This window comes from Pyrus communis, chromosome 1 (assembly GCF_041283825.1).
Source record: "Pyrus communis isolate YQ-2024b chromosome 1, ASM4128382v1, whole genome shotgun sequence".
Taxonomy (NCBI): domain Eukaryota; kingdom Viridiplantae; phylum Streptophyta; class Magnoliopsida; order Rosales; family Rosaceae; genus Pyrus; species Pyrus communis.
In genome coordinates this window covers 10,009,227-10,032,831 of record NC_142565.1, presented here as the reverse complement: position 1 = coordinate 10,032,831, position 23,605 = coordinate 10,009,227, and the positions used below count along the sequence as shown (strand labels likewise).

The 23,605-nt window shown below is 38.0% G+C and overlaps 4 protein-coding genes across 4 annotated transcripts; 1 reads left to right on the top strand and 3 right to left on the bottom strand.

The window, feature by feature from the left end:
• Window positions 1-1,715: 1,715 nt before the first annotated feature.
• LOC137719515 (cytochrome b561 and DOMON domain-containing protein At3g61750) lies at window positions 1,716-3,966 on the bottom strand. The gene is made up of 3 exons (XM_068458560.2): window positions 3,508-3,966; window positions 2,555-3,244; window positions 1,716-2,262 (listed from the first exon to the last, which is right to left on the bottom strand). Exons 1-3 carry the CDS (start codon window positions 3,763-3,765, stop codon window positions 1,978-1,980), a joined length of 1,233 nt encoding a protein of 410 aa, XP_068314661.2. The 5' UTR covers window positions 3,766-3,966; the 3' UTR covers window positions 1,716-1,977.
• A 1,131-nt stretch (window positions 3,967-5,097) lies between these two features.
• On the bottom strand, window positions 5,098-7,175 carry LOC137719781 (uncharacterized). Its single transcript, XM_068458804.2, has 2 exons — window positions 6,923-7,175; window positions 5,098-6,100 (listed from the first exon to the last, which is right to left on the bottom strand). Exons 1-2 carry the CDS (start codon window positions 6,983-6,985, stop codon window positions 5,462-5,464), a joined length of 702 nt encoding a protein of 233 aa, XP_068314905.2. The 5' UTR covers window positions 6,986-7,175; the 3' UTR covers window positions 5,098-5,461.
• Window positions 7,176-10,400: 3,225 nt separating this feature from the next.
• On the bottom strand, window positions 10,401-15,860 carry LOC137721016 (phragmoplastin DRP1B). The gene is made up of 17 exons (XM_068460143.2): window positions 15,667-15,860; window positions 15,492-15,555; window positions 15,298-15,402; window positions 15,095-15,196; window positions 14,865-14,915; window positions 14,698-14,759; window positions 14,457-14,547; window positions 14,031-14,095; window positions 13,515-13,709; window positions 13,218-13,337; window positions 12,982-13,052; window positions 12,643-12,868; window positions 12,237-12,287; window positions 11,865-12,093; window positions 11,519-11,658; window positions 11,245-11,394; window positions 10,401-10,738 (listed from the first exon to the last, which is right to left on the bottom strand). The coding sequence occupies exons 1-16, from the start codon at window positions 15,793-15,795 to the stop codon at window positions 11,266-11,268; spliced, it is 1,830 nt and encodes a 609-aa protein (XP_068316244.1). The 5' UTR covers window positions 15,796-15,860; the 3' UTR covers window positions 10,401-10,738; window positions 11,245-11,265.
• A 1,472-nt stretch (window positions 15,861-17,332) lies between these two features.
• On the top strand, window positions 17,333-22,492 carry LOC137721135 (uncharacterized). Its single transcript, XM_068460248.2, has 2 exons — window positions 17,333-18,247; window positions 21,939-22,492. Exons 1-2 carry the CDS (start codon window positions 17,534-17,536, stop codon window positions 22,098-22,100), a joined length of 876 nt encoding a protein of 291 aa, XP_068316349.2. The 5' UTR covers window positions 17,333-17,533; the 3' UTR covers window positions 22,101-22,492.
• The last annotated feature ends 1,113 nt before the right edge of the window (window positions 22,493-23,605 follow it).

Sequence of the window (23,605 nt, the reverse complement as noted above, 5' to 3'; positions counted from 1 at the left end):
TGCACCTTCTTATTCTTTGTCTTTGCGCGTTTCCAGGCACCACCATTGAACTTCCGACATTGCTTCGTCATTGAGAGTGCCGCTTCGTCATTGAGAGTGCCTATGATTGGTTATGGGATTTAGCACTGAGGGAGTCGAATATGCAGACGATTTGTTTGACGAAAGTACCAACTAGATTTTAGTCTCCGGACCATACACTAAGCGAATCAAATCCTTCTCAGCAATATCTTGAATGAGAAGATAGCCCATTATTTTGATGGCATTTTCTGGGGGTAACGATTTGATCTCTGAGAAGAGTACAATTGTAAGTTCATAGGATTGCATAGCATTTTCTCTCTCATAAGGAAAAGGAGTGGGAAGCTTGGTTTTAGAGTAGGGTTTGAAGTGTTTCAGTAGAGAGTGGAAGGTCTGTTTTTATGTCTTTTTTATGTGGAATCTATATTAATTTTTTACGAGAGTGGGAGGAGTGTCGGAGACAAATTGAGCGAGCTGGGAGAAAGACGTCTTTGGGGTTCTCGGAGTTGATTGGTTGTTCAATGGTGACATTGTGAAACACATAGACAAGAAGGAGAAGGTGCACACATCAAAATATATTTTTACCCTCCATTTAAGGGACAATAAACGAAAAAATCACTTTTAGATTAAGTTTGCTAACGGACTAAATCACGAAGCTATCTTCCAATCAACTTGGTACCACGAGCCCTAAAATGGTGAAAAATTCAAAATCCCAAAATTGCCCTTTAGCATTAAATTTTCAAATAAAATAAGAAATTTACAAAAAAAAAACCTCTCCCATAACTAACTTTATTATAACTTTTTTAAAAAAATAATAATAAAAAAGCCAATTGATACACGCATGCGCATGTGGTAAGAGGCTAGTATCTATGAAAAGTAAAGCTATCCGGCTGTATCCTATTAAATTAGTTTACTCCAACACCTTAAATCAAAATACAATAAAACTGTAAGGTATGATAGGAAACATCAATACTTTTGCTGCAAAATATCAAAGCCATTTCATTATATAGCCACATTTCATACTTTTTTTTTGGATGTTTGAGTGACTTCTTTCTCATGTAATTCACATGAGAGATATTTTTACTTGTAAAAAAATAAAACTGGTATCTAATTACACTAACACAAAATTCCCTCCAAGTTTGAGAAATTACATGAACACTTACTGAAATTTTAATTCATGTTCAGTTCACTCCTTAAAGACGAGTTTAAGCTTATAATAAAGTACTTAAAAAATAATAAACAAATCCTTCATAAATAAATATAAAAATTTACCAAACGTAGGAAATGTAATATTTCCAATTCCGAAACCTAGTTCCCGTAGGTTGCACCTTAGCTAAGACCTCAAACTTATAAATCAATAATTACATCACATTAATCGCTTATGTTATGGCTTAGAGTTTAGGTCGCAAACGCCCAATATTGCCTTTCTCATATTGATGTTTTCATGCATACCAATGTGAATCAGATCATACTATTAGGTAGATGTGATAAAAAAGTAGATCGTTCTTATTCTAGAGCAACAATATACTTTACAGATGTTTGAGAAGATGATCGCATATTTGTCATATGACAAAATAATATTTAATTAATATATGAAGTGTTTTCACCTTTAATATCATCGAAACTTTTTACGATAAAACCCAACAGCTAGTAATATGTGATTAAGTTAAGATAATATTGGTGATATTGATAGTGGATCATGCTGAAAAACACTTCCGACTTCTCTCTTAGCTTTTACTATGCACCTCAATTGTACATACATATTATACATGTATTTGTCATTCATATATGTCAAAAAATACGCGTAGCTATTTCATACAATTTTTTTTTTTTTTTTTTTTTTTTTCATTCTGTATTTTACTCACTGTGATATCATGCATTACAAAAACGAAGAAAAGAAAAGGAAGAAAAACGAGAGAGAAACCTCCTAGAGACTTAGAGAACTTGAATCTTTCTCGCTGCCTATAATTGGACTGGATTCATTTGGAAGTTTGGAGTAATATCATCCTTCTCTGTTCTTCTCATCCTTGCCAATACTTCTAACAGAATTACTGAGACAAGAATTACGCCGAGAAGAAATCCGTAACCAATCTTCCAGTCATTTCCTTCACCTCCAATCTTGATCCCCAGAACTATGTTCACGGCTGCAAAGAAGAGTGCAAACCTTCCAAGCCAGTGGTGGTACCAATTCCAGTACTTTCTAATGTTCTTGGCATCCTTGTTGGGCCTTAGGAAAAATGCCAATATCTGAAATTTACCTCTAATCAGAAACTCAGAAATATCAAATTACAATTCCTTTGTGGAACATGAAATATTTTTAACGCGTAATGAATTGATTATAGTGCTACTTAGATACACAAACTTGATACATTTGTTGACAAATTCTCTAAAACATAAGGGTCTCACGTGGAATGATATTTTTTTGGGTCAATTCACGTGCAATGATAGGACCCTCCCCTCTGTAGGAGAATGTGTCAACATGTGTGCTAGTTTTGTGCGTCTAAATAGTATGTAATAGATTTAGTGGTGAGGGACAAACCTGAAGGATGCTAAGTACAAGAACAAAAATCCCTATGCCTCTATGCGTTGGAAAGTTGGCTCCTATTTTAGTATAGAGTTTCTGGCCAAGTACCACAGCTGCAAGCCCAATCACAAATCCAACAAATTGAATAATTGAATGGAGATAGTACCACAAAGGTTCCTTGTGCTTCAAGTATCTTGGCACAATTGCCCCAATAGGAATTATTAGACCCCATCCAAATATAGCCAATATTCCATGGTTCTTCTTCATTTGCCCAAGATGACTAGGTGCCTCTCGCACAGATGCGGAGCCTGCAGAAAAATCGAACATGACGGTTGTTTTATCGTTGTGTATGGTTAGGTGGTGGTGCTTGGGGTAACCGCTTCCGACAGCCAAGATGATTGGCTGACGAGCAAGATGAGCTTGGAATTTCATCTGAAAAGCCAAGTAAATTCTAGGTCCATGAAGCACAACAGAAGCAGGAATGCCAGTGAGTGGCAATTCACCTTTGTCTGGGATGACTAGTGACACCTTGGAGCCTTGCAAATAGTATTGCTTAATTCTTGCTTCGCCTTTTTTGTTAATCCATCCCACTATTGCACTTGAACCAACCATCATTCCATCTTTGGAAAATCCTATTCCTACCCATCCTGTAGTGTATACAGCGGATAATATAATGTTCACGACGTGATCTTCTGTCTGAGAGTACTGCAACAACCAAAAAAATGAAAGAAATAGCTAGCTTGATTTAATTATACGTTTGCAAATGTAGTTTAGAAAAGTATAATGATTTCCGCACAAGTCTTTTCTTCCCGTGCACCTTTGTTTATTCTAACATTCGAATTGAATAAATTAAATAAGAATCAAAGGACAAAAATGAACAGGAGTGTGCAGAAAGAGAGCAGGTGTGCATAAATTATTTCTCTATAGAACCAACTTAACAATGAAATCAAGATTGAGGAAAAACTTACTCTCAAAACAAAAGTGTTCCAAATAGGTCTGCAGACTAGATCAGATGATGAATTACTATATGGTGGTAGCATAAAACTGCTCAGATCATTGTCACAAAGCTGCGATGCATCATTGCCCCCACCAGCGCTATTAACCCCCGGAACATAACTGCCATCAGCAGCCATAACATCAAACTTGGCCTCCAAGACAAGGATCAGAATACATAGCCTGAAAGCAAACCTCGAAGCAAAAACCGGCCAAGACCCCAAGCTCACCATTGGAAAGACCAAGAACTAGGAATGCGATCTAAGGCTAGAACAGGCAGTGACAATACCATGGACGATGTAAATTGTGAAAGAGAGGCGCATTCAGGAGGTTGGCAGGTTTTAGTCTCTTGGGTTTGAAGGAAAATGGAAAGTGGTTGGTGGTGGTGGGGATGCTGGTTGGTGTTGGCAGATGTGAAGTGTTTACAGTGGTTTAATTCTAACCAAATTTTTAAGACATTATATCTTAGTAATAGCCATTTCTTCCAATTCTTGCAAACTAAACAACCCCCACCACCACCCCACACGCACACACACAATAATATTTTGTTGGGCGAGACTTCATTATATTGCAAATAGTATGTCATTATATTGCAAATAATATGTCATTATATTGCAAATAGTATGTCATTATATTGCAAATAGTATGTTAAGCCACAAGGGTTAGTCCTGTAGTGAGGTTGGGAAGGGTGATGGACGTAGGAGTATACTAAGTTTAGGAGTCTCGGAACCCTCTAATGTAACAAAAAAAAGTACCATTTTGTTTACTGTAGAAGTTATAACAAGCAGTGAGAGAGAGCGGAATAGTGGGTTAAAATTAAGATGATCAAATATTCGATTGCCTCCAATGTAATTAAAAAATACAATTTTATTACTTAGATGTTAGACAAAAACGTATATGAGAATTTGTAAACCATATATGATGGTTGCATATGAATGAGATGAAACTTTGAAGTCGACTTCTTGTGTATTACAAGATACCATAATTAAGGGCCTATAATTGCATTCAAAAGCATCTCACGCCCTAAACCAAATGTAACAGGCACAACTACACTATAAGTGCAAAACGGGTAAAGAAGTTCACTTGATGTGCAATGATTATTGATGAGCTTTTAAGCAATGCAAAGAATTAGAGGCTTCATACAAAAAGTAAAGTCAACAACTTAATGGCTAGATCTCTTGGACTCTGTTTTACTACATGATGACAAATAATAGTTACTTTTTCATGGTCAGGTAGCGGCCCTGTAACCGATTATATATCCTTTGTTATCTCTCTTAATACGTGAAGAGATATAGAACCGAGATGACTAAGATTCTCCCATAAATTTCAGGCAGCTTTCAAATGCAAAGTTCCTTGCTAGAACCTGCACACTGAGGCAACTATTGAGGGGGTGCACCGCAGTATCAGCCATGAATGAACACATCCAAAGTCTCCACCCTGCTCATTCATGATGGGATGCAATCAAGGACAGGCCGCTAGGGCCCACTGGGGGCAGCTGCCTACATTGAAGTTTTGTGTAGAGGAAAAACAATCACGAGGCTTATGGAACTTGAATTTATCGTTTTTGAGTACTTTAAGTGATTAGTTGAAATTTTAAATAATATGTACAGAAAGCTATTATTGTGAAAAAATGCCTACAAGTTGGCTTAATGAAATTTGAGAAGAAAAAGAAAAGCAATGAAATTATAGAAGAAACTCTACTATCATGATTTTTTTTTTCCTCTAGTATAACTAGAGGTTAAGGTCGCCCCCACTAAAGAAAGTTTCTAACTCCATCCTTAGATACAGTGACATTTTTAACCTTGATATCACTGATCACTGCACAGATTTGTTTGGAGAGTTCACGTATAAATTAAAAAGATATCCTCATCATTCTTCTCCCCCTTGTAAGTTTGATAGCGAAAGAAAACATGAAAAGTGATTTAGCCGTTAGCCAGGCACCCTAAAGATATGGTCCTCACCACTCTTCTCATCAACCTTGACAACCCATTTACTCTTACCACTCCTCCTCTTACTTCCTCCACGCCAACATCCCTTGCCTACCTCAGTGTTCTTCCCAATCATGGTGACCTCCATTCCTTTCCCGATGGAATTCTTCGTAGACCTCACCGGAGCCCACTTTTCCGTCACTCCCAAATGCCCTTCCAACCCTTTTCTTTCACCAACCAAGTTATTAGCCACAACCACTGATTTTCTAGGGTTAACATCTAGCAACTTCAGCAGCCTTGTGTAATCATCATTCTTGCAATCAACCATAGAGAAATCAATGTTCTTGTAATTCGACAACAGCTCAGAAGGGTCACTAGTCTTGAACTCCACCAAGTCTTTAAGGCCTAAGTCTCTGATTACTTTCTTTGATTCATTGAGGACTGGCTCGGGAAGAATGCAAACCAGTTTTCCTCCTGTGTGTTTTGCAGCAACTGCTAAGGCTATCGTTGATGGTGAAACAGTCGAGGTCACCTCCACCATGAGTTTGGCTTTCATGCCGGCAGCCAAGGCTGAAACAAATTCATTGCTGCCTGGCTCTTGTGTTTTCCACGAGACACATTGTCCCCCACGGTCATTGCACTGCAGAAATGAATACGAATTGGAGTTAGCACATTGGAAACATTGGCTTACATTCTTCATTAAGCCTTTGAACAACACAAGAAAAAAGGTACAAAATTGAAAAATGAGGGCAGTATGTATGAAAAATGTTGTTTCATTTGACTTCGCCACATGTTGCATGTCAAACTATCGGTCTAGACAATTGATAAAGTAACATTTTAGCAGAGAATTTAGCATGCAAAATCTATCACTTTACCAAAAGAAAAGAAAAATGGTCAAACGTCTCATACGATTTTAAGTCCCATTTCTGTAGTGATATTTAAAGGCAACAAAACCCTAAGAAACACAAATGTTTTTTCATGGTTACACCCATTTCCAAAAAATATGAACCAAGAAACCCAGAGGACCAGTAGAATCAATCATTGGTTCTAATACTCTTAAACAAATTGATGAAGTAACCTTTTAGCAGTTTGAAAATATAACATACAAAATATATCGTTTTACTAAAACAAGTCAAACTATCAATGTAGACAATTGATGAAGTAACATTTTAGCAGAGAATTTAACATGCAAAATCTATCGCTTTACCAAAAGAAAAAAAAAATGGTCAAACGACTCATACGATTTTAAGTCCCATTTATGTAGTGATATTTAAGGGCAACAAAACCCTAAGAAACACAAATGTTTTTTCATGGTTACACCCATTTCCAAAAAATATGAACCAAGAAACCCAAAGGACCAGTAGAATCAATCATTGGTTCTAATACTCTTAAACAAATTGGGGGAAAACACAAAACAGAGAAATTTACAAAGAAAGAAAGAGGGAGCAGGAAACGTACATACCAGTTTTAGGGTATCAAAATAAGCTTTTAAAGCAGATTCTGCAGACCATTCTATCATCCTCATAGTCCCTATGATCTGAGTATTATAACTCGTTTCTTCGAAACTTCGCACTAACCACAGCAAATAGAAGATGAATAAAAACAGTTAGAACCGGGGCATCAGAACGTGGTTTTGTTCGGGTTCAGGACAAGAATTAAATCGTTTATTGTAGCCTTGGATTTGTTTGTGTTCTACAGTTGATGTATGTACTTGTCTTTTCTTTTGTTTGTTTGGTTTTCGTTTTGTTGGTGACGATATAAATATAAAGAGGAGAAGCTCAGGAGCAATGAAGCATGATTGGAGCTGGTTATTGACGCGGTGATCATACGTCCGTAGTCAAACCGTGTTAATGCCGGAAAATCCTAGAGCAAAATATGCGGGAAAATCATTTGTCTATAATTGGGAAACTCATAGTTTGACTAGATGCTTCTGTTTTTGGAAATTGGATCCTCTCCAAGGCAAAGCCTCACGATCCTCCTAACTCACTAATACGGGTCATTGAATTTTGATCCAACAGCTACAATTATTATAACTTTTAAAGAACCCTCTGTTTGTAGCGGTTAGATCAAAATCCAACAGCCCGTGTTATTGGGTCAAGAGGATCCCGAGGATTTGCCTCGGAGAGGATCCAATTCCCTGTTTTTGGTACACACTAAAAACTTATTGTGAACTTACTTGGATCAATATGTTTAATTATTGGGTAGAAACCTTCCAACGGTGAAGGAGGTAATGAAGTAGAGCAAAGTCTCATTAATTTTTATTTTTCTGTATTAATCAACAAATGTCGTTTATGAGATTTGATTCACAACCTTTATAAATCACATTTTTATGGGTTTTTTTTTGAAAAAAAAAAGAAGAAGAAGAAAGAATGAGTTATGTAATATTATTGAAATGAAACAATTACAATATAACTTATAAATGTTGTAAACTAAATTATATATGAAATTGGGTGAGAGAGAGAGGCGACAACACGAAGAGAGAAAGGCTCAGGTGTATGAGAATTTTATGTTCACCTCGAGGCCTTGTATCTTTATTTATATTAATCATGATGGGCGTATGAGGATTTGATCTCCAAATCCTATTGGGATTCTACTTTAGGTTTACACAATTACATTCTTAATTAATAATATTATTCACAACACTTTCCCTTGAGTGTGTACAACTTAAAAAGTAGTCGCACTCTTCATGAATAACACTCCCCTTGAGTTAATGCAAGATGTCGTTATCTCACATTTCAAAGATGATCATTAGCAAACACATGCATACGACCAACCCAAAGTAGGTGCCTTGTCAAAACCTCATCAGGATAACAAAAACTCAGTAGAAAAAACGTTCCTGTTAGGGAAAAGAGTGCTACAAGGTCATGTGAGTATGCTTTAGGAACTCCCCCAAAGTTCAATAAAACTCCCCAAGAGAGCTACCAATGATGCAAATCTGAAAGCTTACGCAATCCAAATTCCTTGAACAAGTTTCTGAAAAGTAGAATTTGGCAGTGACTTCGTGAATAGGTTAACAAGGTTGTCCTTGGATCAGATCTTATTGACTTCGATCTTCTGATGCTCTTGTTGTTAATGAGTGAAGAAAAACATCAAGGCAATATGCTCGGTATTGCCGCCTTTGATGTATCCTTTCTTTAATTGGTCGATACCTGCAACGTTGTCTTCATGAATTGTTGTTGGAACATCAACGATGGAAGAAAAATCACATGAGGTTCTTATGTGATCAATCATGCCCCTCAACTAGAAACATTCACGTGATGCTTCGTGTAGGGCTAGAATCTCAACGTGATTTAAAGACGTAGCAACCAACTATTGTTTGATTGATCTCTAAGATATTGCAGTACATCCAATGCTACAGACATAACTTGTTTGAGGAAGAGCCTTGTGTGGGTCAAATATATAACCAACAAGGCGGATATTATTTATATTAATCATGATGGGCTTACTTGCCTTACATGTAATACAAAGCGTATGAGGATTTGATCTCCAAATCCAATTGGGATTCTACTTTAAGTTTACACAATTACATTCTTGATTAATAATATTATTCACAACACTCTCCCTTGGGTGTGTACAACTTAAGAAATAGTCGCATCAAGTCTTCATCAATAACACTCCCCCTTGAGATTCTACTTTAAGTTTACACAATTACATTCTTAATTAATAATATTATTCACAACACTCTCCCTTGAGTGTGTACAACTTAAGAAATAGTTGCATCAAGTCTTCATGAATAACACTCCCCTTGAGTTAATGCAAGATGTTGTTGTCTCACATTTCGAAGATGATCATCAACAAACACATGCGTACGACTAACCCAAAGTAGGTGCCTTGTCAAAACCTCATCAAGATGTCAAAAACTCAATAGAAAAAAATGCTCTTGTTCGTAGGGAAAAGAGTGCTATAAGGTCATGTGAGTATGCTTTAGGAACTCCCCCAAAGTTCAATAAAACTCCCCAAGAGAGCTACCGGTGATGCAAATCTGAAAGCTTACGCAATCCAATTCCTTGAACAAGTTTATGAAAAGTAGACTTTGACAGTGACTTCGTGAATAGGTTAACAAGGTTGTCCTTGGATCGGATCTTCTTGACTTCGATCTTCTGATATTCTTGTTGTTAATGAGCGAAGAAAAACTTCAAGGCAATATGCTCGGTATTGCCGCCTTTGATGTATCCTTTCTTTAATTGGTCAATACCTACAACGTTGTCTTCATGAATTGTTGTTGGAACATCAACAATGGAAGAAAAACCGCATGAGGTTCTTATGTGATCAATCAGGCCCCTCCTATAGAAACATTCACGCGATGCTTCGTGTAGGGCTAGAATCTCATCGTGATTTAAAGACGTAGCAACCAATTGTTGTTTGATTGATCTCTAAGATATTGCAGTACATCCAATGCTACAGACATAACTCGTTTGAGGAAGAGCCTTGTGTGGGTCAAATATATAACCAACGTCAATATATAACCAACAAGGCGGATATTATTCCAAGGATTAGGAGGGTTTGATCCGCTCGGTGATGTGTAGGGACAGAATAAGTCTATATCCATTGTACCAGTAAGGTAATGCATGATGTCATTAACACTATCTAGTGTTTGTGTGTAGGCGCACTATTGTATCTTGCCAAAAGATTCACACAAAGGAGATTTCTAGTCTAGTGCATTAAGCCAAGTACAATAAATCTTTTATTGCACTTTAAGTATGGAACTTCGGGTTCCAAGACCTTTTCATCCTCATTTTTAGGACGAAATTGTTCTCATTTTGCATCTACAGTCGCAACACCTTTTTGGTGTAGTTCAATTGATGGACCTGAATACCATTCGAACAATGCTCTATCTCCAAACCAAGTAGCGTTGAGTTTTCCCAGGATCTTTCATCTCAAATTCCCATTTTAGTTGCGCAACAGGTTTCTCCCTTGAGCAGTGTTGGAGTTGAAGCAAGTTGGGATTCCGTCATAAAATCAATTGACAATATGAAAAGTACCTCAACTCTTATAAGCACATGCAAGAGATTCATACTCTCAATACACTTGCTCGCATGTGGTGAATTTTCAGGAGTAACATGTGGACAACACAAATTAAGTGGCATGGAGAAACGTGCAGATCATGCAAGAAGTTAAAGTTCCACCATAACCAATTGACAATTTGGAGAGTAACACAACTTCTTATAAGCAAAAGATTTATACTCTCGACAAAGCCTCTCAAGCAATGCTCGAATTCCTCTTGAGACCCCTCCTATATTGCGTGAACTCCCCTTCAGACCCTTTCGTGCAGTTGAATCTAAAAGGAGACAAATGAAATAGTACAAGCATTTTACATGAGTGTTGTTATTCGCACTTCAAAAATTCACGATGCTCATGAAACCCTTTAATTCTGTTTTATTGAGAAATTAATACGACCACAGACAAGTTTGCATATTTAGGACATAATTACGGTACTCATGTATCTGACTTGATAATTTTTCGTATGTAATTAAGTTTGTCTAACTTAACTTTAATTGCAGAAAATTGTCTAAACTATATCGCTGAATAGAAAATGATAAGAAACCTTTAATAAGCTCTTTCTTAACAAGAAAGTTAACCCAATATAATTAGAATGGGCGTCATTAAGGTGATGACAGAAATTACCTAAGCCACGAAGCAAAGGTAACAAAGCTAAAGCTAATCGCTCTTTTTTTCACTCCTCATGGTAATTAATGAAAAAAGAATTAGTAACTAATCATGAATCAAAAGAACTACTGCCATCCTAATTACTAAATTCTAACTCCTAACAAAGAAATTATTCACCTTTCCTCTTTCTCTCTCTTCCTACTTGGACCAAGCAACTGCTTCAATCTCAGACTGGGCACTTCTGTACAACTCTAGCCTCTTTGCAAGCAATGTACGCCTCTGCATTACCGCCGGATCCTCGTCCAGCAATTTGGCCAACTGTCTTGTCTGCAACGAAAAGTAAATAGTTTTGAAAATCTTATTAGCATAATTCTAATTCAACCTAGCTTAGTTTCTTTGTTCTTTTCAATGCTTTTTGTAAAATTTCACGCTTGTAGGGAACAATCCTCACCTCCTTTGCACCCAACTCTGCGAAGAAATGATCGAGCAAGCAGCGTTTGGCCTCTCGTACTTGACAGTAGACGATGGACTTTGGAATAGCAATCCTTAAACTCGAACAAACCATGTTGACATAGCTTAACACATTGTGTCCTGTTTGTTTCAAACACAAAAAACCCGTGATCATCAGTGCAACCACATAACCTGATAAATCTAATGATGAAGTGACGGTAGAATGAAATGGTTGTCAAACGGGCCATGAATATGTATCGTTTTAAAATTGTATCTCCCAGTTCTTCTTAAGTGATTCAAATCTTGGATATGATTATAGAGGTATTTAGAGTTAGAGAGCAACTCACCAACCCGCCGGAGGTATGCATCATTGTATCTATCGAAGAGTGAGTGTGTCGGATTTCCTCCCTTGTCAATATCTTGAGGAAGCTTGCGGAAAAAGTCAACTGTTAGGTAACCACATTCCATATCTACTAGCTGTAGAGTTGCTCTCTTGCTTTCTTCTTTCATCCTTTCCAGCGACTCAAATGCTGCATTCGCAACTTCTACTCTTAAAGTGGGATACTGCTTTAGTTCCTACATACCAAAGAAGAACCATATATTAGGAGAAAAGATTAGTCATGTTTAGGGACAAATGAGGAATGATAAGCAATGCTGACAAAATATCCTAGATTCCTAATTTACAGACAGAATTCATGAATACAAGGTAATGAACTTACCGTAGTCTCGTTGATGGATTTCTGAGCCAGATCCTTCAATATGCCATGAACCTGAAATCATGATGAGAGACAATTAAGCAAAATGATTCGAAGCACTGACACATTATACATGTTTGTAATGGAAAAAATTGATGCTAGCACCAGCGCTGGAATTAACAGTTGGAGAATTAAAACAAACGAAAGATAGTGCCGAATGCAAATACAAAAATCAACATCTCATATTATTAACACATTCGTGCGCGCATCACATGCTGTAAAGAAGCATTTTTGCCTCAGATAAGAAAGTCTTTTGGCCACATGGAAACTAGGGCAATAGCTTACTTGTGCAGTATCAGTTTTATATGGAGAAAAACATTCCCATGGTTTAATTGCCTAAGGAGTTACATGCGAAGATATGTATGCATACCGCATCAACAGCCATCTCTGCAGGACCTCTGATGCAAATCAAGGAAGATTCAATAAGGCGACGATAACCTTGTTCAGGAGCAATTAGATGAGGCTGGTATCCATCTGCTTCAGTGATTAGCTTTCTGATGTTATCCATTGAAAGATACTTGTCAAACTGCAACCGTTTCAAAGCAGCTGGAAATTGATTGTCAAAGACTCCATAAACTTTCTCACCACCAGAGCGCCTGGAGAAATTGAAAATTATCATAAATCCCAAGGTTGAATAGGGAAACCAGAATGAGATGAAAACAAACTGTCCAATTAACTTCAAAAAAGACAATGATAGCACAATACATACACGCCATCCAGATGTTCTTTAAATATCTGATCGAAAGTACGAGAGATTTCCATGATCACATATAATTTTCCCTGCATGTTAAAAAAAACGATCAAACTGACATTAACAATGCTTATTGTAATACATACAATACAACAATATAGACCACCCAAGAAAACTTGGCTAGGTATACATTACTTATCATGGAAAAAAGGAAAGGATAAGACAAAAGGAACTATGTATATGTATATCCTTACTCCAGCATCAGCAGCAATAGGCTTCCCGAGTCGGCTTAGTTCTGCCTCTAGTTCACCAATAGTTTTGCTGACAAGAGACTGAAGGCCTGGAATTCGAGACTTGATGACAACTTCTAGATGCTGAAAGTTTGATTACGTTGAGTGATAGGTAAGAAGTTTATCAGTGAAACAAAAAACAAAAAACAAAAAAACAAAAAAAAACTGACCACCATTGCAAATGTATCATTAAAAGGAAGCAGACTGGATCTCTTAAGTATGCTTCTCTAACTTTATAATCTATAAGAGCAAATTGCATACCTTAGAAAGCACCCTGCCTAAATGCTCAGAGCCCATCCTGTTTGCAAGATGCCTGTACTCTGGGCTACTAGAAAAATATTCACGCTCTCGACGCCTAGCAGCAATCATATCAACACTCTTGTTTATATCAGCTTGGGAGCGATTGACAATGCCAATCCAGGGGAACTGTAGCTTATATGATCTTCCTTCCAAAATCTGAAAAGTAAAAGTAAAATAAACCCTAGGAACTGGAAACTCTCATGTAGGCAGCCATAACGATACTGTAATGAGACTTTTTGAGTACAAAACAGATCGTGAAAACATGCGTGCAGCATTGATGATCTCAGAGCATCGCCCTTACAATTTACTCATAACATTAGGTTTCACAGACCTAAAACAAGGGATCCTAAAACAAGACAATAAAATGTCACCAAGCAGGTAAACTGCTTTGATTCCACATCTTAAAGGCAAACAGGTTTGTGCTCTTTTTTTCTCTTCCTTTTTCCTCTTTTGGCTATGAATTCAGAAGTGACTTACATCAACTGCATTTGTACCCTGGTCCATAAGATCAATCTTTGTCAGAACTCCAAATGTCCTCTCCCCTGAGAAATGGAACCAAATTTAAAATAAATGTGTGTACATGGAAAATACTCCTAATTAGTGAAATCTGCCACTTTTGAAATGGCATATGTTTTGGTCATCCGAAGACGAGAGCATTTCTCAAAACCAGAGGAAACAAAACTTAAACATATGAAATCTTGATATCCTGCTTTCACCTCACTGCTACAAATTAAAACTCATCTTCTTATCTTTTTCGTTCGTTTTCACATCTTCACCCTTCCTGTTTACAACTTGTCAAATTTGTTCACCTGCTCAATCTTATTATTCTTTATTTTTTTTATTTTTTTAAATTTTTGGAATTAAGTAGGCTTATTAATCATCCCCACCATGTAGCAATCTTACCTTTAGGATCGACTTCACGAGAGATCTTAATTGCATCAGAAGTAGCAAGATCTTGGTTGGCAGGGGAAATTGCCAAAATAATACAGTTGGGCTGGCAAGAAAAGGCATATTGTTCCAATAAGTTAAGCATATTTCATGAGATGAAACATAAACTCACTGAACATCTCATAGAAACACCAACATACAAGTCTCGTAATCTAATAGCTCATAAATGTTCTTAACAACACAGTAAGAAGATTACTTTCTCGATGAAGGACCTAACCATATCCTCAATGTCCTTCACTGTGCTCTCCGCTTGACCATCTACAAGACCACAAAAATCGACACAATGTCAACTTACATAAGGTGCCAACTTCCAAGGGAATTTATCCAACCCTACATGAAAATTCTTAAAGGAATTTAACTCACCAACAGCGACTTTTGTGAGCCCAGGAAGATCGATCAATGTCAAGTTCACAACTGCCAAGATTAAACAAATAGTAAAGATGACTGCGAAAAACTTAGTGAAAGAGAACTAAAACGACTAGAAAAACTTTGTGAGCTCCAAACCGATCAAACCGATCAAACCGATTAGCTACATTCTGATTTTTGTGAATGTCAAATCCAACGATTCAAAGTTTTCGACAATTCTATCTCACCGTTAGGGGAGAAGATACTAAGATGGATAGGAACGGTAGAAATTGCCTTCGAGCGGCCAGTCTCTCTGTCGGTTTCATCAGATATCTCCTGCCTCACGGCAGCTACACATACACAAAGAAACAAGATCAACATTTGCAACGCAGGTCAAGAAACCGAAACAATTTGCAGGAACAACGAAGAAGAAGAAGAAGAAGGAAATTACCAAAATCAGTGAACCGCTTCCTCGGGAGGTGCATAAATTCAGCGTATTCTCTTCCTTCGTCGATCTTATGCAGCTGCAAAACCAGAGGACGCCGCGTAACAATTCCTGAACGCAACGTATTCGAATCAAAACCCGAACCGGAAAACCAATGCGTTCACGTTAGAAACCCAAAACGACGGGGTTTCATGCAGTACCTGAACCGCGAGGAAGAAAGTCCTTGCCTACGACGCTCTCCAACACCGAAGACTTGCCGGAGCTCTGTCGAATCAAGAAAGGAAACGAGAGACGAGAAACGAGAAACGAGAAACTCGATGAGATTGAATTCAAGAAAGCGTGAAATTTGAGAGGGAGATATGAGAAATGAGAGACCTGGCCGCCAACGACGGCGATGGCGGGCAAGGAGTCCCAGAGAGTGGGCATGGCGCCCTCCTCGCCGTGGTCGCCGAGGGCCGTGCACGCCCGCTGTATTTTGTTCACCAGCGATATCAGATTCTCCATCGGACGGACGTTTCGGATCGCTGAGTCGAGTCGTTTCGAGGATCGGTAGGAGGTGGCAGCGTAGAGAGAGATAGAAATAACAGAATTTTGGAGGGGTGGTGGAATTCCGGGTCGTTGGTGCGAAAATTTCCGATGCGTCCAAAGTTTGAAAATTGGGCAAGTTTTAGATTAAAAGCCCAAAGAGATGCGTGGACCGATTCTACCGGATCTAAACCTTTTTATGGGCTTTAACCGAATTCATTTTTTAAGCCCAACTCCTAACCATATCGAAAACCGCCTGGCAAAATTTGGTTTTCCCATATTCGTCTCCATATTCAATGGTCTATTCAAAATTTACAATCTAGTGATATTTTTTTTTATTTGTACGTGACAGGTTTTATGAGTTCAGTTTCAATTTTATTTGTCATCTCTCCCTTATTGTAAATATATTGTAGTATAAATATATTATAATATCGAGTGTATAAGTGCTTGTCGGAACCAAATTTGCACACTATAGTAGACAGAGAAGCTAGGCAAATCCGATTACCTGTAAAAGAACAAGTAGGTGGACTTCGCTTACCTTTATGAAGTATAGCAAGATATGGTGGCATCGCTGGTCCGTTTGAGCAACTCAATCCGATTGGAACTATTAGGTGCATGACCATTCCCAATCTATCTTACTTCGGCCCTAAAAAATCATGGTCCCACATTGCTCTCTATCACTAAAGCCACATGTTCTAAGTCTCAACCCCACTTTAGTTGATTAAATAAGAATTAAGAAAGGATAACACATTTTCTTGTCCATCCACATGTGATTAACGTATTGTTATTATATAAATGTCATAATTATAACCATTTATGTTTAGTTCTCTGCAAGAAAAATCAATCAAGTTTGAGATCGTTTTATTATTTACATATATTAAATAATTGAATGGTTCATCCTCAAAATTTACTAGTTGCAAAAACTGTCGATTTGTTCGATATATACAAAAGACTAGTAATTTCCAGTTTGGTTTGCAAAAGCAATCCTTTAATAATAATAGAAAAACAATCTTAATTCGGCCACTTTTAATGGAGTGCCAAATAACCCAAAATGTCCCGTTTTCATCCTAAACTCATCATAATCGGGAATCTCCAATAAAATTCCAATGTCAATATACTTAACGGGCTTGCCAAATGTAGTTTACTTTGTAGGTACGGGCCAACATTGTGCTTGGGCTCCACCTTGTGCAAACTGGTTAAGTTAGTGCGTTGGCTCTATTTCAGTATGACGTAGTACATCGAATATCATAATACAAATAATTAAACATTTTATTTAAGCATCTAATTACTTGAATTATGATTCTTAATGTATTGATTGTATTCCCGACATACTGACAAAATGGCCTTAGAATTGAGTGAACAAAAGTATTGTACAAGTTCAAATTCTGGTCCCATTACCCGTTAGTGAGAGTGGACAGGACGTAAGTGCGAGTGGACAGGACGTAAGTGCGAGAACATTCGTGTATCAATTTCCAAAGAAGTCCAAAATAAAAACCTAAGAGAAAAAATGGTACTCAAGACTCTCTAGCATATTCCTTCCCCATTTGGACGTCCAATGGCAATACCGTAAAATCAACCCATACGCCTTCTTCTCCGCCACAAATTCTCTTCCCATATAAATTCACCATTCCTTCACTGTTCCCAGACTCTGCTTCCACCACCTTCTCACATCCTCTCTCTCTCTCTGTGAAATGCTGACTGAAACCCAAATCCTCTCATGGACTCAGTTGTAACGAAACACTCTCTCACTTCCTTTAATCTCAGCCCCTTTCAATCCACCACCGCCGCAGCAACCTCCTCCTTCTCCTTCTTCAGATTCTCTCACTCCAGAAAACTCAGAACTTCAACGTCTTCAATCTCCTGCTCCCACAGACCGCCTTCCAATCCAAAATACCCAAAACCCAGATGGGATTCTCATAATTTCCCCCGAAATCCCCTCTGGGTTTTGGTCCCGGTCCTCCAAAGCATCAGAGTCTTGGCCTCCTCACGAACCCAGAAGTGGGTTTCTTTCCTGCAGGCTTACAGAGGGCCAGAGAGTTTCGTGGAAGCAAAAAGCAATGACTTTTTACACAATAGCGGGATTGGGGTGGCGCTGCTGAGCGTGACGACCAATGCCAAGGTGAAAATTAGTCCTTTCGTGGCGCAATTGGCTGCGAATCCGACCTTTGTTTCGGGGTTTTTCGCATGGTTTATGGCGCAGTCAATGAAGGTTTTGCTGAACTTCTTTGTGGAGAGGAAGTGGGATTTCAGAATATTGTATTCCTCCGGAGGTATGCCGTCGTCGCACTCGGCGTTGTGCACGGCATTGACGACGTCTGTGGCGCTCTGTCACGGTGTCGCGGACTCGCTTTTTCCGGTTAGTTTGGGGTTCAGTCTCATTGTTATGTATGATGCTATTGGTGTTCGACGGCATGCTGGTATGCAAGCAGAGGTAAGCAGTAAATTTCCGTTCTTTCTATTTTTGTTCCCAGTGTTGTGCATGTAGTTTTTTATTTTTTGCATATATCTGTAATTTATTTGAGATGTTATTGGTTTCAAGAGGTACTTTTGGTATGATTGATTAGTGTAATATTGCATATTGGTAGGAAGGAGTTATGGAACTTCTAGTGGTCCCAATGGATGAGGTGAGTACAATGAAGTTAATGAAATATAATTACAAATTAGGAGCTAATATTTTACTGAGGATTAAGGGTGACTAGAATCTAGATCATACAGTTGAATGTGATTATCGAGTATGGAGGTTTAAGGTTAATCGATTAAGACGTTGGTGTGGTTGGCCTTTAGTTGGATAGGATCGGGGATGACCTTGGTTTTAGATTATTGGGGTTTTAGAGTTAATGAGGTTGCTGATAGGTAGTGTTCAAGCAATCATCTATGTGAACAATTCATGAAGCGCAGTGCCAAAGCACAATGCAACATCCTTCCTCTTTTTTGTTTCACGTTCGAGTTGCAGTCCTCCTGCAATGCATTCACAAGTTCAGCAAGTTTTAATAGTTTCTTCTTATTAACTACATTGCAAAAGATAAAGTTGGTACAAAGGAAGAGGAAATTGATAGAGAGAAAACCAGAGAGATTGTATTTGATTGAATGAAGAAAATGTATACAAATGAACTTAAGGAAATGATAGCTATACAATCCCTTATATAGCCATATAACCTACTTACAATAATGCCCCTCTAACTATATTTCTGTTATATCAGTTATTACTCCCCCCTCAAACTAAACTTGGAGGATCCAAGTGAAGTTTGAGCTAACTAGGTATTTGAGACTGATCTGGAACTACGAAAACGAAGATGTCTGCACTGCTTCAACCCCTGTCTCTTGCAGTTTGGAGCAGTGTATAATAGTCTGGAGTTGTTGACATTAAGGTACTGTGACTGGACCCTTTTTGGAACCTCTGATTTGCTGCAAACCGGTGATGTGCTTCTTGAATTCCCTTGAATGCAACCAAGAACTCACTAAGTACTTGGAGAATGACACTCCAAGAAACCAAATCAACAATGGAGAATGACACTCCAAGAAACTAAATCTACCAAGGAGAATGACACTCCAAGAACCCAAATCAACCAAGGAGAATGACACTCCTTTTCACTTTGCTGACATGAAACCTAACAAAAAAAAAAAAAAAATTATACTGATTTCTACCAAGAAAGACTGACACTTTCTTGTCATAGGAGATTGATACTCCTTTTCACTTTTCACCAGAGATTGACACTCCGTTGCTTTTCTCAAATTACATAAATCTCAAATATAATACTCCTCAGTATACTAATCAAACAACCGTCTTCATTCTTCACACAAAACGAAATCATAGAAAGTCCAATTCACAGAAATTGTAGATATTGCACAAATTTTTCATATCAGAGAGCTCCAAATTCTCAAATCACAGTAAACTTCTCAGACAACATTATAGATTTGCATAGGGATACCAAGAGCAAAATCACCTGATTTACACCAGAGATCGAACATGTGCATAACTCCAAGCGCAAAATCTTCAAGAAACCCAGCACTCGAATTGACCAGTAAACAGGCATTGTTGCTTGCTTCTCTGCTTTACCCCGGCACACTGTTCTGCCTAAGATTCACTAGCATGGGACTGCCACTTTCAGGAGAGTTGCCTTGTCCATTTCTTACAAGTTCAGAGGCACAAAATGCAAACCCCTCATACTCCATTTTATACTGCTAAGAGTGGGTGAAACTACAGATAAATCACCATTAGTCGAATTGCTGACAGACTGACCAGGTAACAGAAGTTCAGATCCATTTGTTTGGTAATATGTAACTAGTACTTTCATCCTCTGCACGGGCAACAACATCCTCCACTCACAAAAACCGGAAACAATGCTAACAAACTCATCTTCAAAACCCAAAATACTTGATACACAAAATAAGCTGCAATCAGAACTCATCTTCAAAACGCATCGCACCAAGGCACAAATCACGACAATTCACCTTATTGAATACCCAAAGAAAACTCCAACTGGTAGCGCCATTTTACATAATCCAACAATATTCTTGAAAATGGGAGCACAACAGAAACACAAATAGAATACCCAAATCTTGAACAAATATACTTCCAAAAGCAACACAAGCCACAACCAAAAATACTTGAAAAATATTATAGACATAAGCATCAATTCGAAGAACCGAATCACCTGATCTGCACTAGAAATTGAACCAAAACCAAATCTTTAAGCCTCCACAATCAACAATTCTTCAAGAAACCGATGAGCAAGCTAGTTGACGATGACAATCGGCCTTGGAATTCATCAAATAGAAAAAAAAAAAAAAATTCTTACTGATGCAAATCAACAAACAGGTAGAATGCATAGACCTTTGCTCTACTGAAACCCTGTAATTCTAGCACCAAGAAACTCCACCAAGAACATCAAATCATCCACAAGAACTAATCAACTACAAATCATGCGACGGAAGAACGAAAGATCACCAAGGATCAGACCAACCCTTTTTCGCAGTTGGGATTTCTGGTTTCTTGCAAGGAGAAATCCGAGCCGTTCGAGGGAGGATCTGAAAACCCAATCGAATGGCATCGCAGAGGCAGGGAGTGATGGACGCTGCCATGCTCGACAACATAATCAAGCGGCCCACAGTTGTCTGACTAGCCAAGCCGAGGAAGTAGGTTCAACTCTCGGAGTAGAGATCAAGCAGCCCTGTATCACTTCCAGGAAAATCTTTCTTCAGCAGCCCAATTTGCTCTAGCTCGAAGCCCCAGTCAAAATTTGTAGTGAAACCCAGATGAAATCAAAGGAAACCTATGCGAAATCTCAGAGAAGTTTACAGAGAAAGAAATAAAGAAAGAGCTATTGTATTACGAATACGGAAAAACGCGGAAACGAAAGAGAGTAATGCAGAAAGATAGAAAGCAATCGACCACCAAGATCCATGGCGTGAGCCTTGGTGGCTCTGATACCATATTAACTACATTGCAAAAGATAAAGTTGGTACAAAGGAAGAGGAAATTGATAGAGAGAAAACCAGAGAGATTGTATTTGATTGAATGAAGAAAATGTATACAAATGAACTTAAGGAAATGATAGCTATACAATCCCTTATATAGCCATATAACCTACTTACAATAATGCCCCTCTAACTATATTTCTGTTATATCAGTTATTACTTCTCTGCCTGGCCTGTTGAGTGTGCAATGCGTTTGAATACTACGCTTTGATCATCTGTAAACAAGGGAATATGGGCATATTGTGAGAATTTTTTGCAGCTCCCAGTTGATCCTAAAAATTATTTGAAAGCTGAAACAATATAGAAAACTTGAACTTTTGGGCTTTACTTCCGGCGAAGTTTATTTTTGGGGAGTGTATGTAGCTTTAGGTCAGGTTCAATAACTAGGAAACCTTCGTTTTTTTAACTTCTCATAGAACTGAAAGAGAAATTTAAGGCGGTATTAATATCTATAGTATGTATGAATGAGGGGACAATCCTTTGTAATCTCGAGCAATCTCTTGCCATTTTAGTCATCTTTGAACCCTTCAATATGTTTTTCGCCAGAGAACCCTCTGTGCATATATGTTGGGCTTTGATAGTTATTACTTCCTGCTGCCGTGTTGTATACATTTTCATATATATTTTTAATTCTTTTGACACAGGTCCTTAACATAGTCGTTGAGTACTTGTTCGAAGGGCATCCCATCAGCCAGAAAAAGCTCAAGGAACTCCTTGGCCACACTCCCTCCCAGGTTATTGGTGGAGCTCTCCTCGGCATTGTGGTCGCTTGCGTTTGTTGTCAGGGCAGCTTGGTTGCCTCCTGAACTGACCTTGCAGGTAATTTCGGTCGGATTTTTGTTGACACACATCATTCTGGTGTTGACATGGCCAGATAAGTCATTCTACTTTAATTCTTCATTCAAAACCAGAGAGACGTTGGTTCAAAAAGTTGATGATAGCAATGTTATTTTGTCCCTCGCAAAACCGATCCCCGGCCCTCACTGACTATGAACAAATTTCAGAAATGTATTCACAGGGCCGGAAATTTGTTGTAAGATGTTTCAGGATTCCCAAGAAGTTGGCCTGAAATTTGGCTTGAACGGGGACTGCTGTAACTCTGTAAGCAATCTGTGTATGATTCTGTGAATAGTTGACGACCTTGGCTTTGTCTCCATAGAAGAAGCTGCAAGATTATTTCATTTTACCTTTCAACCAACACGGCTGACATTTTTTCTTCTTTGCGAAAAATGGATCAAAGTAGTAATTAATCAAGCATTTGATTTTATTTCGTTCGAGCTATAGCTACTAGCGAGACTTGTTTGAGTTAGGTCTTTTTCTTTAACTTACTGCATCTCGAATTTAAACGCTCACTTCTCTTCTTATTACAACTTACAGTGTAACAATAGTAATATCGCTTATCATAAACATCACGAAAGAGCACATGAGTGATGGTAGCGTAAATTCTCGAAACATAAGATATCAAATAACTTGAGAGTTGGGTTTTGTTTTGTCGAGAAAGGATCATCTTCGGATTTTTTTGTAAGGATTTTGAGAATTCATAAATTGTGTTTGTTCATCGAACATCGTGCGGTTAGTTTTCTTCAAGTACTATTTATATTTAATTTTAAATAATTTTTTTTTAAAAATAATTTATGATCACACGATATATAATGAACGGACATGATTTATGGATCATTGAGATTCTCATAAAGAGGATCCGGAGAGGATTCATATTATTTTTTATCTTTTAGAGAAATGCTAAAGAGATTTTCTATAAAGTGGAACTTTCTCCCATCTCATACTTTTGACACAATAATTTATATTATTAGCCTAAAAAGTTAATATAAAACGGTGAAGTGGCGGAGAATCCTGAGAATCCATTTCTCGTAGTCTCTTGGCATTTCTCTGTTCTTTATATTTTGATGATGAGGAAGCCGTGATCCTCGCATTTAGCTGACACGAGTTCGATTACCGTTTGCTTACAACCTTAGATTGAATCGAACAAGAAACCTGTAATTGTTTGTTCGGCTCCATCTTTGCCTCTTAATCCATACGAAAATTTGAAGAACCCTACAGATATTTTCTCCAAGTCAAATTACGAGAAAATAAAAACCAAAGGTTGAAATCCAGAAACTGCAGGAAGAAGTAAAACAAGAAGAAGAGGAGGAAGAGGAAGTTCCATTATTTTAATGGGCTCCTCCATCTCAAAGAAAAGGAGAGCAAAAGCTGGCCAACGTGCCAGTTCAGGATCATCTGGGTTGGACGAGCATCATGCTGTTCTTGCTTCCCAAACCCCATGCGCCTGATAACCATTTTAGCTTTTCGTTTT